The sequence below is a fragment of the Physella acuta genome, unplaced genomic scaffold (genome assembly GCF_028476545.2).
Source record: "Physella acuta isolate Inbredline_101_S28 unplaced genomic scaffold, ASM2847654v3 ptg002288l, whole genome shotgun sequence".
NCBI classification, from domain to species: domain Eukaryota; kingdom Metazoa; phylum Mollusca; class Gastropoda; family Physidae; genus Physella; species Physella acuta.
Genome location: NW_026733786.1, coordinates 204,184 through 219,922, shown reverse-complemented (window position 1 = coordinate 219,922; position 15,739 = coordinate 204,184). Strand labels below are relative to the sequence as shown.

Here is a 15,739-nt window from a genome sequence, read left to right as displayed (position 1 = left end):
TATCTCAAATTTCTAGAAAGAATTAATCCACAATTTATTTTTAAAATCTTATCTCAACTTTCTACCATAAAACAAGTCTTAAATCTTTTGCACCGCGTTCAAATTTCCAACACAAATTGATCTCAGCTTTCCAATTACCTGGCATAAAACCACCTCCATTCATTTTATATCATGGATAGTGATCAAGTAACTACCACAACTTAAGATGATCACTGATTGCTTTCTTACACAATGATCATGAAACACATTTAACAACATTTTCACTGGTCAAATGGATTTTCCAAAAATAAAAATAAAAATGTTATTAAACTGGAAATGTTTTATGACTAAAAGTAAATTGTGATAGAGTATACTGGACATGGTAAATTATCAAGTGACTATGATAAATGTTCTTAATTTATAATAAATAAAAACAAACTGTATATGACATAATAAAGCAACTATAAAACATAATGTAATTTAAAAAGAAATCATGTAAGGATAATAGTAGTAACATGATAGTGTAGGCCCATAATGTAGGCCTATACATTAGTTTCACTTACATAATGTAATCATTCAATTTTTTATTCATCCAGATATAATAACATTATTTAATGTAAAAAACATTTTTTTAAAAATAAATGTACACATAATGTAAACATAATGGTTTTATTTACATGGTGTAAACAGTATTTTTAACTCAATGCAAATAATAGTTTATACACCAAACTACTAATCTTAACACTGTCAACACTAATTTTCCTGGCTCGATGTTCATGTGATTTCCTGTTCTGAGGTCCCTGATTGGTCAGCTGAAGGTCTGTGTGTAGGTATAAGTGTGGTCTCAATTAGAAGCTTTCATCAATACATTTTTAACAACTCTTACAAATAATATATAACGAATTTTACAAATACTTTTATAAAGTCTCTTGTAAATAAATTTATAAAGACTTTTATAACTATATTTTTAAAGATTTTTATAAAGATTTTTATAAAGATTTTTTTATAAAAATATTCTTAAATATTTTTATTTAAAAAATTTTTAAGTTCATGAATATAGTTCATGAAATCTGTTTTGTTACTAAAAACATTCTAATGTGAAAAGAATATTATATGTTGTGTCTATTTTTTTTACAAGCCTCACCTTCTTCCTCCTTATAACAAATTATACACACACACATATACATATATATATATATATATATATATATATATATATATATATATATATATATATATATATATATATATAAATTTTATATACATATATTCATATATATATTTATATATATATATAAATATATATATATATATATTTATTTTATATATATATTACAGATATATATCTATATAAAGAAAGAGATATAGATATATATAGATATCTCACTCAGGCGCACTTTATTAATATATTGCTCTCGTGCACTTTATTACTATCTTGCTGTGGTGCACTTTATTACTATCTTGCCCTGGTGCACCTTATTACTATCTTGCTGTGGTGCACTTTATTACTATCTCGCTCTGTCTTGCTGTCAAATTTGAACTGTCCTTGACTAAGGTCATTAGTTCTATTGCCTGCCCTGATAAAATCCAATTATAAATCATATCATGTAAGTCAGAGGTGGGTCTTGACCTCCACCAAAGCCCTGGTATTCAGCCTAACCATGTTCCATATTTTAAAACCACTGCTACTTACATTTTATATATATGTATGAATTTATATATTTTTGTTTTATCGATGTTATATATATATATATATATATATATATATATATATATATATATATATATATATATATATATATATATATACATCTTTCTCCGTTTTCGTTCATCTCACCTACATATATCTGCTGTCTTAATTGAACTTTTTTAAAAAGTATTTTGTTATTTCGGTTTAAATGTTATAATGCAATTAGGTGCTGAGTTCATCGTCTCAACTATTGCTATGAAAAGTAAAAGTAAGTAACATAAAGAAGAATGGTTAATACCAACCTCTGGCCCTTAAGATACAGTAATTGTAGAAAGGAACTCTCTTTCTTCTGTTTAAAAAGTTTAAAAAATACTTTTATTTTCACAATATCTTTCTAAACTACAACAAACATGGAAATCATATCACCTAACTCAGAGAGGGTGGAGGAATGGTCTGACAGACACTAATTTTTAAAAAATATTTTCATTTAGATAAAATTCATCTCAACTACAACACATGCACACATGGCAGAGTTGCCAATGTGAGTAGTCTTACTAACGAGTCTAAGTCGCAATCAAACGAAGGTAATTTACCTTTGTTTTCACAAAACTATCTTTCCATGGCCATTATCAGAGGAGAATAGGTCTTAAAACATCCAAACTCATAGAAATTGAATTTTAAAAATTAAAATCTTCATACAAGGGATTTAGATTAAAGAAGTTTAGATTTTAATTTTAACTCATAAGTTACCCTAATAGCTTTGACACTTGGACTGAACAAAATGAAATGGGGAGAGTTTGGGGGAATGTTTCAATGATACTGAATTTACAGAGTAATTGAATTAATTTTTTTTTAAACTAATTCATCAACAGCTTACCTTTAATTCCTTTTTGGTCTCTCCGCTACCAGCGAAGAATATCATAAATAACCTCTCCCTGCGTGCTCGTTGTCGAAGATCCTGTATTTAAAACAAACCATTTAGTAATTTTTTTTTTAAAAATCTTTTAAAACATTCAGTTATTCTCATTTCAGAATACTCAACCTTTGATGTCTAAATGATTGATTTTTAATGGATTGAAATTTGAAACACAAAAACAGGTTTTTAAATTTAATTTCCTATAATAATCTCATGTACAGCTGATCTTACAGAAACACTTAAACAACTGAATGCCCCTAGTGCTCATTTAAACAGATTATCTGCTACTGTGAAATTGACAGATGAAACAAATGGATTGTCTACAACATACACATCCACATTACCCTACCCCCCCATCCCCCAATGAGAGCTGGATAAACTCGGGTGGGTGTCAATTGGTGTGTTAGCTGAGGGTGTCACCACACCCCCTTCCAAAAATTGTCTGTATTTTTCAATTTGGTGGCACCCTCTAAATGAGGTTAGAATGATGTTAAGCAGTAGGTTAAGGTTAGGATGATGTATTTGTTAATCTTCCCACATTTTCTTAAAGAGTGTGTGTAGTAGTGTGGTGCTAGTTTCTATATCTGCTGTCAATGCTTCTGCCGGTATACCATCTATTCCTGGAGCCTTCCAATTTTTCAGCTGCTTTATAGCTTTATGTATTTCTTCTTTTGAAGGTGGGTTATATATATATATATATCTCTATAGGGAGATCCCTTTTATCTAGTGGTATATCTTGCATGCACTCTGGTGTTGGTCTATTCAGTAGTTCTTCAAAATGTTCTGCCCATCTCTTCATCTGTCCTTCCGCATCAGGTATTGTCTTACCATCTTTGGTCTTCACTGGCCTCTCTGGCTTACTGTATTTCCCAGATATCTTCTTAATTGTAGTGTACACGTCCATAATATTCCCATGGTAAAGTGCTTCTTCTGCTTCACTTGCCAGCAGTTCTAAATAACTCCGTTTATCTTTTCTGATGCATTTCTTGACACTTTTGTTTGTTTCTGTGTATTCTTCCAGAGCTTTTAATTTAGCAGCCCGTGTATGACTGTTGTTTAATGTTGTCTTCTTCCTTTTTCTCTATAATAATTTTCAGAGTATCTGCTAAAATCCATTCCTTATTTTGGTTTTGGATAGGGCCTAGAAATTCTTCACATGTTGATGTAAATAGGTTTTAAGTTTTTTCCCATGTTAGCTCTATCGTCTCTTCCTCTATTAGCTCTTGTAGTACCTGAAACTTGTTGGAAATATGAAGTTTAAATTCAGTTAGCTTAGCTGGGTCCTTAAGTAGGCCAGTGTTATACCTGTATTTCCTTTTGTTTTCCAACACGTTTTTCTTCAACTTGAGTTTTACTTTAGCAACAAGAAGGTGATGGTCTGAAGCAACATCAGCTCCTCTCTTGACGCGTACATAGTGAAGTGATCTCCTGAACTTTTTTGTAATACATATTATGGTCTACCTGGTTTTCTATAGATAGGTCGGGTGATACCCAAGTAGCTTTATGTATTCTTTTGTGATGAAAGAGACTCCCTTCAATTACTAAATCACTTGTGGCACACAAGTCAGCAAATCTTTCTACGTTTTTGTTCATCTCACCTAAACCCTGCTGCCCCATACATTCCTCATATCCTCTGTTGTCGCTTCCAATTTTAGCATTAAAGTCACCCATGAGTATAAGGATGTTTCTTCTTGGTCGGTTCTGGATAATGGTCATTAGCCTGTTGTAGAATGCGTCTTTGTCCTCCTCTTTGCTGTCGTTTGTTGGGGCGTAGGCCTGTATTATGTCCATGTTTATTCGTCTTATTTTAGTTTTAAAGGTAGCTGTTATGATCCGCAGGCAGTGTGTCTCCCATCCAATGAGAGCCCTTTGTGCTTGGTTTGATAGCATGAGTGCAACTCCTTGAGTATGTGGTGCTTTTTCATCCTCATAGTCTGGGAACAGCAATAGCTCTCCTGTTATTAGTCTTTTAAAAAGAAGACCAGATTCTGAGCTACTTTCAAACCCCATGTCACAAACCATTTCATGTTGGACGGGTATCCACTATAATCTGAATTAAATGAACAGCTGCACAAAGCTAAACATTTTTAAGCCATTAGTCTAAGGTTAGATAACTACTTCGAACATCAGTGCCGTAGGGCTTAATAGGCAAAAAAAAAAGAAAAAATTAAATTAAAAAAAGAATCACTTTCAAGAGTTTCACTTACATTTAAAAAGACGAAACATGAGAACGGGATCCAGAGCATCAGAGTGATTAATATTATAGCCATAACTAAATTTGATTTTATGAACCGGTCTGGGGACGAAAATTTATTGTCAAAACATTTTCAAAGGTATAGTAAAATGATATTTCTTTTGTTATTTAATAACTTTGGTCCTTTTTCTTCTTCTTCGTTCTTAATTTTTAGTGTTGAAAGGGATTGCGCCTTATCTGCCAGAGGGTTTGAACTCGAGACTTTTTTTTTAAATTTATCAACCATGAGCTTTGCCGACTCGACCATGCTTCCATCATAATTAAGGATTACGTGTCAACTGGTCATGCGCCATTGAGGCCATTGACTCCGATTTCAGCCTGCTTTTCTTTTTGGATTTGCTTCCATAGCCTTTGTCCAACCAAGAACAAACTACAAGGCAGCAGTTGTTTGATTTTGGAGTTGTCTCTCCTAGAAGAGTGGCTGTCCCCAGCTAACGAGCCTCATCTGCCTGAGGGTTCGAACTCGAGACTTTTCGGTTTAGCAACCATGAGCTTTACCGACTCGACCACGCCGACCCCTTTGGTCCTTCTATATTGGCCACACCAAACAAATAGCTTCCAAAGGCTACAATGATTTATTTTTTTATTCACTCTGTGGAGCCAGAGGTGTATTTAATTTGTTCACAATATAGGACTAAACATGAGATAAAATGATTTAGATTAATCCTTGAGCATTAACTAGGCAACTTGAGTATACATTTGTGAAGTGAATTAGTCAAGTATTAGTGTAGCTGTATCCATAGGCGTAGCGAGGGGGGGGGGGGGGGGGGGGCGGATGACACCATTTTGGGGGGTGACACCAAGGCAAAAAATAACAAAATATATAAAAAAATGATAATTCCACTAATTAAGTAATTAATTCGAGTGTTAAATAGTGTTTTAAGAGGTGCAAATCAGAAGTTTGAGGGGGGTGCAAATTGAAAATTTAAAGTTTGTCCCCGGGAAGGGTCGCTATGCCTCTGGGGGGGGGGGGGTGACCCCATTTAGTGCTGCACCGGGTGACACCTGACCTCGCTACGCCACTGGCTGTATCTCATTCAAAATTAAATATATGAAGAAAAAAAAACAACAAGATAAATTTAGTTAGAATTATGACTATGTGATTGGAATTTGTGATGTCAGCTTCAGATGAGAAGTTAGAGGTTAACATAGGCAAAAGTTGAGTTTTTATCAATAACCTCTTCCCCTCCTTCCCCCTCCTCTACCCATAATGCTTCTGCAAACAGTCATAGTTTGAGCCAGAGTCTTGTATTTGTCTGGCTGTATAGAAAGTAGGATATACTGTGCAGGAAAGAATTTGCTCTGTTCTGGGTATAGTATAAGGACCACAGACTGGAAAATAAAAAATAGTGATAATTTTTGTAAATAAAACAAAATGATAACTTACCTAATTTATCGGTAGGTATGGAGGTTAAATAGCTATAAAATCGTTTGACAGTAGACGTGACATGTGATTTACACTCGCCATTCTGGGGAAATAGTTTTAAGACATTTTTTACAAAAAACTTCAAGAGTGATGGTATAGGGGCCTAAATATGGGAGATAGTACTGCCATATGGCTCGGAGACCTGGAGGGTTACATAATCAAACAAAACAGGCTACGCAGAACTTTGACCACTGATGCTTTGACCATAGGTGTTATTACCACAGTAAAGCTTTGACCTTAGGTGTTATTACCACAGTGAAGCTTTGACCATAGGTGCTATAACCACAGAAGCTTTGACCATAGGTGCTATAACCACAGAAGCTTTGACCATAGATGCTATAACCACAGTGAAGCTTTGACCATAGGTGCTATAACCACAGAAGCTTTGACCATAGGTGCTATAACCACAGAAGCTTTAACCATAGGTGCTATAACCACAGTAAAGCTTTGACCATAGGTGTTATTACCACAGTGAAGCTTTGACCATAGGTGCTATGACCACAGATGCTTTGACCATAGGTGCTATAACCACAGTGAAGCTTTGACCATAGGTGTTATTACCACAGAAGCTTTGACCATAGGTGCTATAACCACAGATGCTTTGACCATAGGTGCTATGACCACAGATGCTTTAACCATAGGTGCTATAACCACAGATGCTTTGACCATAGGTGCTATGATCACAGTGAAGCTTTGACCATAGGTGCTATAACCACAGTGAAGCTTTGACCATAGGTGCTATAACCACAGATGCTTTGACCATAGGTGCTATGACCACAGTGAAGCTTTGGTCATAGGTGCTATGACCACAGATGCTTTAACCATAGGTGCTATAACCACAGTAAAGCTTTGACCATAGGTTTTATTACCACAGTGAAGCTTTGACCATAGGTGCTATGACCACAGATGCTTTGACCATAGGTGCTATAACCACAGTGAAGCTTTGACCATAGGTGTTATTACCACAGAAGCTTTGACCATAGGTGCTATAACCACAGATGCTTTGACCATAGGTGCTATGACCACAGTGAAGCTTTGATCATAGGTGCTATGACCACAGATGCTTTGACCATAGGTGCTATAACCACAGATGCTTTGACCATAGGTGCTATAACCACAGATGCTTTGACCATAGGTGCTATAACCACAGTGAAGCTTTGACCATAGGTGCTATGACCACAGAAGCTTTGACCATAAGTGCTATAACCACAGTGAAGCTTTGACCATAGGTGCTATAACCACAGAAGCTTTGACCATAGGTGCTATGATCACAGCAAAGTTTTGACCATAGGTGCTATAACCACAGTGAAGCTTTGACCATAGGTGCTATGATCACAGTGAAGCTTTGACCATAGGTGCTATGACCACAGATGCTTTGACCATAGGTACTATTACCACAATGAAGCTTTGACCATAGATACTTTTACAGCAGGTGCTTTGACTATAGATGGTTTGACCATTTTTTTTTTAGTTTAATTAGATGTTAAATTAGTCATTAAAAATTAATTAAAAGGTTTTGAAACTAAGGGGGCATAACAAGATTAAACGTTAGAGATCACTTGATAGATTACTATATTCAATAACAGGAGGGGCGACAACTAATTATCAGTTTATTATTGTTATAAAAACTGCATGGTGAGGTGCTGCCTATGTACAAAGCCCTGCAGTTGTCAAACCACCTATGGTCAACCTCTTATGGTCAAAGCACCTGGAAAATCACAAGCGTTAGTGAATGGACAAAGTAGATGGAAGTACAACCAGAAAGAAATGCTGGCTGAAGTCAATATGATGCATTACATAATAATAGTGTTGCTGGAATTCACTGCATTATTCCATTTAAGAGGAGGATGGAGTGGTCTAGCGGTAGAGAGCTGGACTGCTAACCCATAAGTCTCAAGTTCGAATCCGGGTTCAAGTCAGTAGACCATCTCTGAGTCTACCTAACTCCGATGGGTACCTAACTTATGTTAGGGAGAGTAAATGGCTGGCCATATTACTGACCACACTATCTCTTTATATGCCGAGGTCACAGAAACAGGTGAACTCTACTTCACTTGCCATATACACCGTCAGGTTTGAAAAGGGAATTACTTTTTTTTTGCTTTACATTTAAGAAATAAAAAGAGGAAAAAAATCTAGACACTGCACCTATATAAGGTATTGCTAATCCAACTATCCCTTCAAATCCTGAGATTTTACAAGCAGATAAAATCCACTTTTTTTGCACTAATTGCTTTTTTATTTTCTTTTAGTTTATAAATAAGGCAATAAATTACCCACTATTAAAGCTGAGGTGAACACTTACTTGGTCACAGTATTTTCTCTCTATTTAAATATTTAGAGTAAAGAAATCAAAAGAGTAATTTGGGTATTAGCCGTGATTAGAAGGTAAGGCCAAGTCACTTGATTGTGGGTAACTGGAGAGCTGGTTACCAAGACTTGTTTAGTGTTTGTTTTGTTGGTTGTTATGGTTATAGTTTTTATTTTTTTACTTTTACTCATGGTTTTATAATCTATAATTTTAAGATTAATTTTATTAATTGAAAACAATTATCTTACTTTCGTAGGCTAAATAATTTTTCACAAATCAGTGTTCTATAAAAGCAGCTTAATGGAGCTTTTTTGGATTAGGCCAATATAAGTTATGACATAAACAAACAGTTAACAATTTGGAAGGATGTTTGTTCTATTAGATTTTAAAGAGTTTTGATGATGAGGTAACTCTTTTTTTTAAAGCAACACTTTAATTATGATAAGCTTGGCATATGAATGACTAGACCAAATACACCAATCACATTACTTTATTTAATCACTGAATTCAGGCTCACTAATGGCTGAACACAATACAAAGGCAGTTACCTCACAAAAGCCATAATAGCATGGGTGTCCATCTTTGTGGACCTCCTCAGATCTTGATAAACAAGGCCCAGGTTTATCTGGGTCAGTGGCGTCAAAGCAACAGGATGTACATGCTGTTTTATCTGGCAATGACAATGTTTATAAGTTAGTTGTTCAGCTAGCTGACCCAAGAACAATTAGTGGGTTCAAGGTAAACCCAATTTAGATTAGTAGGTGGGGTAGAGTTTACCCAGCTCTGATTAGTAGGTGGTTTAATCCAACTAGGGACGAGTGGCCTAGCAATATACAGCTAGGCTGCTAACCTGTAAGTCTCAAGTTTAAATCTGTGTTCAAGTCAGTAGACCGTCCCTGAGTCCACCCAGCTTTGATGGGTGTTATAACTCACGGGAAAGTAAAGGAGGCTGGGCATGATGCTGACTACACCATCTCTTCATATGCCAAAGTCACAGAAATAGGTGAATTCTGCTTCACTTGTCCCATACACCATCAGGTTTGGAAGGGGAACTTTACTTTTCTTTTAGTCCACCCAGCTCTGATTAATAGCTATCTTAAGTCCCCTTAGCTCTGATTAGTAGATGGTGTATAGTCCACCTATCTCTGATTAGTAGCAATCTTAAGTCCACCAAGCTCTGATTGGAAGGAGGAATAGTGCACCCAGCTCTGATTAGTAGATGGTGTATAGTCCACCTAGCTCAGATTAGTAGATGGTGTATAGTCCACCCAGCTCTGATTAGTAGATGGTGTATAGTCCACCCAGCTCTGATTAGTAGGTGGTGTATAGTCCACCAAGCTCTGATTAGTAGGTGGTGTATAGTCCACCCAGCTCTGATAAGTAGATAGTGTATAGTCCACCCAGCTCTGATTAGTAGATGGTGTATAGTCCACCCAGCTCTGATTAGTAGGTGGTGTATAGTCCACCCAGCTCTGATAAGTAGATAGTGTATAGTCCACCCAGCTCTGATTAGTAGATGGTGTATAGTCCACCCAGCTCTGATTAGTAGGTGGTGTAAATTAAGAATAGGTTGCAGGTCCTAATAGTGTTGAACTTCCACTCCAACAATTAATAGAGGTAAGCTCTTAATTTTTTTGCACTATTTAGTGCACCAAGTTAAAAGCATGTTGTTGATTAAATAAAACTCAGTGCCATATGTGATAAAATACAATAGGGCCATATAAGTGTACAGTGAAGAATTATTGTGGTACAATAGGGCCATATAACCATACAGTGAAGAACTATTGTGGTACAATAGGGCCATATAAGTGTACAGTGAAGAACTATTGTGGTACAATAGGGCCATATAACCGTACAGTGAAGAACTATTGTGGTACAATAGGGCCATATAACCGTACAGAACTATTGTGGTACAATAGGGCCATATAACCGTACAGTGAAGAACTATTGTGGTACAATAGGGCCATATAACCGTACAGAACTATTGTGGTACAATAGGGCCATATAACTGTACAGAACTATTGTGGTACAATAGGGCCATATAACCATACAGTGAAGAACTATTGTGGTACAATAGGGCCATATAACCATACAGTGAAGAACTATTGTGGTACAATAGGGCCATATAACCATACAGAACTGTTGTGGTACAATAGGGCCATATAACCGTACAGAACTATTGTGGTACAATAGGGCCATATAACCGTACAGAACTATTGTGGTACAATAGGGCCATATAAGTGTACAGTGAAGAACTATTGTGGTACAATAGGGCCATATAACCGTACAGTGAAGAACTATTGTGGTACAATAGGGCCATATAACCATACAGTGAAGAACTATTGTGGTACAATAGGGCCATATAACCGTACAGTGAAGAACTATTGTGGTACAATAGGGCCATATAACCATACAGAACTGTTGTGGTACAATAGGGCCATATAACCATACAGAACTATTGTGGTACAATAGGGCCATATAACCGTACAGAACTATTGTGGTACAATAGTGCCATATAAGTGTACAGTGAAGAACTATTGTGGTACAATAGGGCCATATAAGTGTACAGTGAAGAACTATTGTGGTACAATAGGGCCATATAACTGTACAGAACTATTGTGGTACAATAGGGCCATATAACCATACAGTGAAGAACTATTGTGGTACAATAGGGCCATATAACCGTACAGAACTATTGTGGTACAATAGGGCCATATAACTGTACAGAACTATTGTGTTACAATAGGGCCATATAAGTGTACAGTGAAGAACTATTGTGGTAAAATAGGGCCATATAACCGTAAAGAACTGTTGTGGTACAATAGGGCCATATAAGTGTACAGTGAAGAACTATTGTGGTACAATAGGGCCATATAACCATACAGAACTATTGTGGTACAATAGGGCCATATAAGTGTACAGTGAAGAACTATTGTAGTACAATAGGGCCATATAACCGTACAGAACTATTGTGGTACAATAGGGCCATATAACCATACAGTGAAGAACTATTGTGGTACAATAGGGCCATATAACCGTACAGAACTATTGTGGTACAATAGGGCCATATAACTGTACAGAACTATTGTGTTACAATAGGGCCATATAAGTGTACAGTGAAGAACTATTGTGGTAAAATAGGGCCATATAACCGTAAAGAACTGTTGTGGTACAATAGGGCCATATAAGTGTACAGTGAAGAACTATTGTGGTACAATAGGGCCATATAACCATACAGAACTATTGTGGTACAATAGGGCCATATAAGTGTACAGTGAAGAACTATTGTAGTACAATAGGGCCATATAACCGTACAGAACTATTGTGGTACAATAGGGCCATATAACCGTACAGAACTATTGTGGTACAATAGGGCCATATAAGTGTACAGTGAAGAACTATTGTGGTACAATAGGGCCATATAACCGTACAGAACTATTGTGGTACAATAGGGCCATATAACCGTACAGTGAAGAACTATTGTGGTACAATAGGGCCATATAACCGTACAGAACTATTGTGGTACAATAGGGCCATATAACCGTACAGTGAAGAACTATTGTGGTACAATAGGGCCATATAACCGTACAGAACTATTGTGGTACAATAGGGCCATATAACCGTACAGAACTATTGTGGTACAATAGGGCCATATAACCATACAGTGAAGAACTATTGTGGTACAATAGGGCCATATAACCATACAGTGAAGAACTATTGTGGTACAATAGGGCCATATAACCATACAGAACTGTTGTGGTACAATAGGGCCATATAACCGTACAGAACTATTGTGGTACAATAGGGCCATATAACCGTACAGAACTATTGTGGTACAATAGGGCCATATAAGTGTACAGTGAAGAACTATTGTGGTACAATAGGGCCATATAACCGTACAGTGAAGAACTATTGTGGTACAATAGGGCCATATAACCATACAATGAAGAACTATTGTGGTACAATAGGGCCATATAACCGTACAGTGAAGAACTATTGTGGTACAATAGGGCCATATAACCATACAGAACTGTTGTGGTACAATAGGGCCATATAACCGTACAGAACTATTGTGGTACAATAGGGCCATATAACCGTACAGAACTATTGTGGTACAATAGTGCCATATAAGTGTACAGTGAAGAACTATTGTGGTACAATAGGGCCATATAAGTGTACAGTGAAGAACTATTGTGGTACAATAGGGCCATATAACTGTACAGAACTATTGTGGTACAATAGGGCCATATAACCATACAGTGAAGAACTATTGTGGTACAATAGGGCCATATAACCGTACAGAACTATTGTGGTACAATAGGGCCATATAACTGTACAGAACTATTGTGTTACAATAGGGCCATATAAGTGTACAGTGAAGAACTATTGTGGTAAAATAGGGCCATATAACCGTAAAGAACTGTTGTGGTACAATAGGGCCATATAAGTGTACAGTGAAGAACTATTGTGGTACAATAGGGCCATATAACCATACAGAACTATTGTGGTACAATAGGGCCATATAAGTGTACAGTGAAGAACTATTGTAGTACAATAGGGCCATATAACCGTACAGAACTATTGTGGTACAATAGGGCCATATAACCATACAGTGAAGAACTATTGTGGTACAATAGGGCCATATAACCGTACAGAACTATTGTGGTACAATAGGGCCATATAACTGTACAGAACTATTGTGTTACAATAGGGCCATATAAGTGTACAGTGAAGAACTATTGTGGTAAAATAGGGCCATATAACCGTAAAGAACTGTTGTGGTACAATAGGGCCATATAAGTGTACAGTGAAGAACTATTGTGGTACAATAGGGCCATATAACCATACAGAACTATTGTGGTACAATAGGGCCATATAAGTGTACAGTGAAGAACTATTGTAGTACAATAGGGCCATATAACCGTACAGAACTATTGTGGTACAATAGGGCCATATAACCGTACAGAACTATTGTGGTACAATAGGGCCATATAAGTGTACAGTGAAGAACTATTGTGGTACAATAGGGCCATATAACCGTACAGAACTATTGTGGTACAATAGGGCCATATAAGTGTACAGTGAAGAACTATTGTGGTACAATAGGGCCATATAACTGTACAGAACTATTGTGGTACAATAGGGCCATATAAGTGTACAGTGAAGAACTATTGTGGTACAATAGGGCCATATAACCGTACAGAACTATTGTGGTACAATAGGGCCATATAACTGTACAGTGAAGAACTATTGTGGTACAATAGGGCCATATAAGTGTACAGTGAAGAACTATTGTGGTACAATAGGGCCATATAAGTGTACAGTGAAGAACTATTGTGGTACAATAGGGCCATATAACCGTACAGAACTATTGTGGTACAATAGGGCCATATAACCGTACAGAACTATTGTGGTACAATAGGGCCATATAACTGTACAGAACTATTGTGGTACAATAGGGCCATATAAGCGTACAGAACTATTGTGGTACAATAGGGCCATATAAGCGTACAGAACTATTGTGGTACAATAGGGCCATATAAGCGTACAGAACTATTGTGGTACAATAGGGCCATATAAGTGTACAGTGAAGAACTATTGTGGTACAATAGGGCCATATAAGTGTACAGTGAAGAACTATTGTGGTACAATAGGGCCATATAAGCGTACAGTGAAGAACTATTGTGGTACAATAGGGCCATATAACTGTACAGAACTATTGTGGTACAATAGGGCCATATAACTGTACAGAACTATTGTGGTACAATAGGGCCATATAAGTGTACAGTGAAGAACTATTGTGGTACAATAGGGCCATATAAGCGTACAGTGAAGAACTATTGTGGTACAATAGGGCCATATAACTGTACAGAACTATTGTGGTACAATAGGGCCATATAACTGTACAGAACTATTGTGGTACAATAGGGCCATATAAGTGTACAGAACTATTGTGGTACAATAGGGCCATATAAGTGTACAGTGAAGAACTATTGTGGTACATGACTCACCATGGACAGCACACAAGCAGGGCTTTAGAACGACTGAAAAATTGCTGTTGATTGATTCTAGTTCACAGAAGCCAACACAGCTACCATTGTAGCAGGTCCCTCTACAGAAGACAAGTATGAGTTACAATATATTGATGCTATTTGTCTATGTCAGCCTCTTGTCCATCACACTTTTGTCATGTCAGTCTTTTGTCCATTTCAGTCAATCATTTATGTCAGCCTCTTGTCCATGTCAGCCTTTTGTCCATGTCAGCCTTTTGTTTTTCACACTTTTGTCCTGTCAGCCTTTTGTTCATGTCAGCCTTTCGTCCATGTCAGCCTTTTGTCCATGTCAGCCTCTTGTCCATGTCAGCCTTTTGTTTTTCACACTTTTGTCCTGTCAGCCTCTTGTCCATGTCAGCCTTTTGTCCATGTCAGCCTCTTGTCCATGTCAGCCTTTTGTTCATGTCAGCCTTTTGTCCATGTCAGTCTTTTGTTTTTCACACTTTTGTCCTGTCAGCCTCTTGTCCATGTCAGCATTTTGTCCATGTCAGCCTTTTGTCCATGTCAGCCTCTTGTCCATGTCAGTCTTTTGTCCATGTCAGCCTCTTGTCCATGTCAGCCTTTTGTTTTTCACACTTTTGTCCTGTCAGCCTCTTGTCCATGTCAGCCTTTTGTTTTTCACACTTTTGTCCTGTCAGCCTCTTGTCCATGTCAGCCTTTTGTCCATGTCAGCCTTTTGTTCATGTCAGCCTTTTGTCCATGTCAGCCTTTTGTCCATGTCAGCCTCTTGTCCATGTCAGCCTTTTGTTCATGTCAGCCTTTTGTCCATGTCAGTCTTTTGTCCATGTCAGCCTCTTGTACATGTCAGCCTTTTGTTCATGTCAGCCTCTTGTCCATGTCAGTCTTTTGTCCATGTCAGCCTCTTGTCCATGTCAGCCTCTTGTCCATCACACTTTTGTCATGTCAGTCTTTTGTCCATTTCAGTCAATCATTTATGTCAGCCTCTTGTCCATGTCAGCCTTTTGTCCATGTCAGCCTTTTGTTTTTCACACTTTTGTCCTGTCAGCCTTTTGTTCATGTCAGCCTTTCGTCCATGTCAGCCTTTTGTCCATGTCAGCCTCTTGTCCATGTCAGCCTTTTGTTTTTCACACTTTTGTCCTGTCAGCCTCT

General features: G+C 37.1%; 1 protein-coding gene across 1 annotated transcript in view; it reads right to left on the bottom strand.

Annotated features, from left to right (window-relative positions):
- Positions 1 to 467: 467 nt before the first annotated feature.
- LOC131932825 (ADAM 17-like protease) overlaps positions 468 to 15,739 on the bottom strand; it is a 28,391-nt gene continuing 13,119 nt past the window's right edge. Inside the window, exons 8-14 of the mRNA XM_059289731.1 lie at positions 14,588 to 14,688; positions 9,125 to 9,246; positions 6,227 to 6,308; positions 4,793 to 4,881; positions 2,547 to 2,627; positions 1,972 to 2,018; positions 468 to 799 (exon numbers count right to left, since the gene is read on the bottom strand). Of these exons, the coding sequence (XP_059145714.1) occupies positions 754 to 799; positions 1,972 to 2,018; positions 2,547 to 2,627; positions 4,793 to 4,881; positions 6,227 to 6,308; positions 9,125 to 9,246; positions 14,588 to 14,688 (568 nt within the window). The 3' untranslated portion in view covers positions 468 to 753. The remainder of the gene's footprint in view (positions 800 to 1,971; positions 2,019 to 2,546; positions 2,628 to 4,792; positions 4,882 to 6,226; positions 6,309 to 9,124; positions 9,247 to 14,587; positions 14,689 to 15,739) is intronic.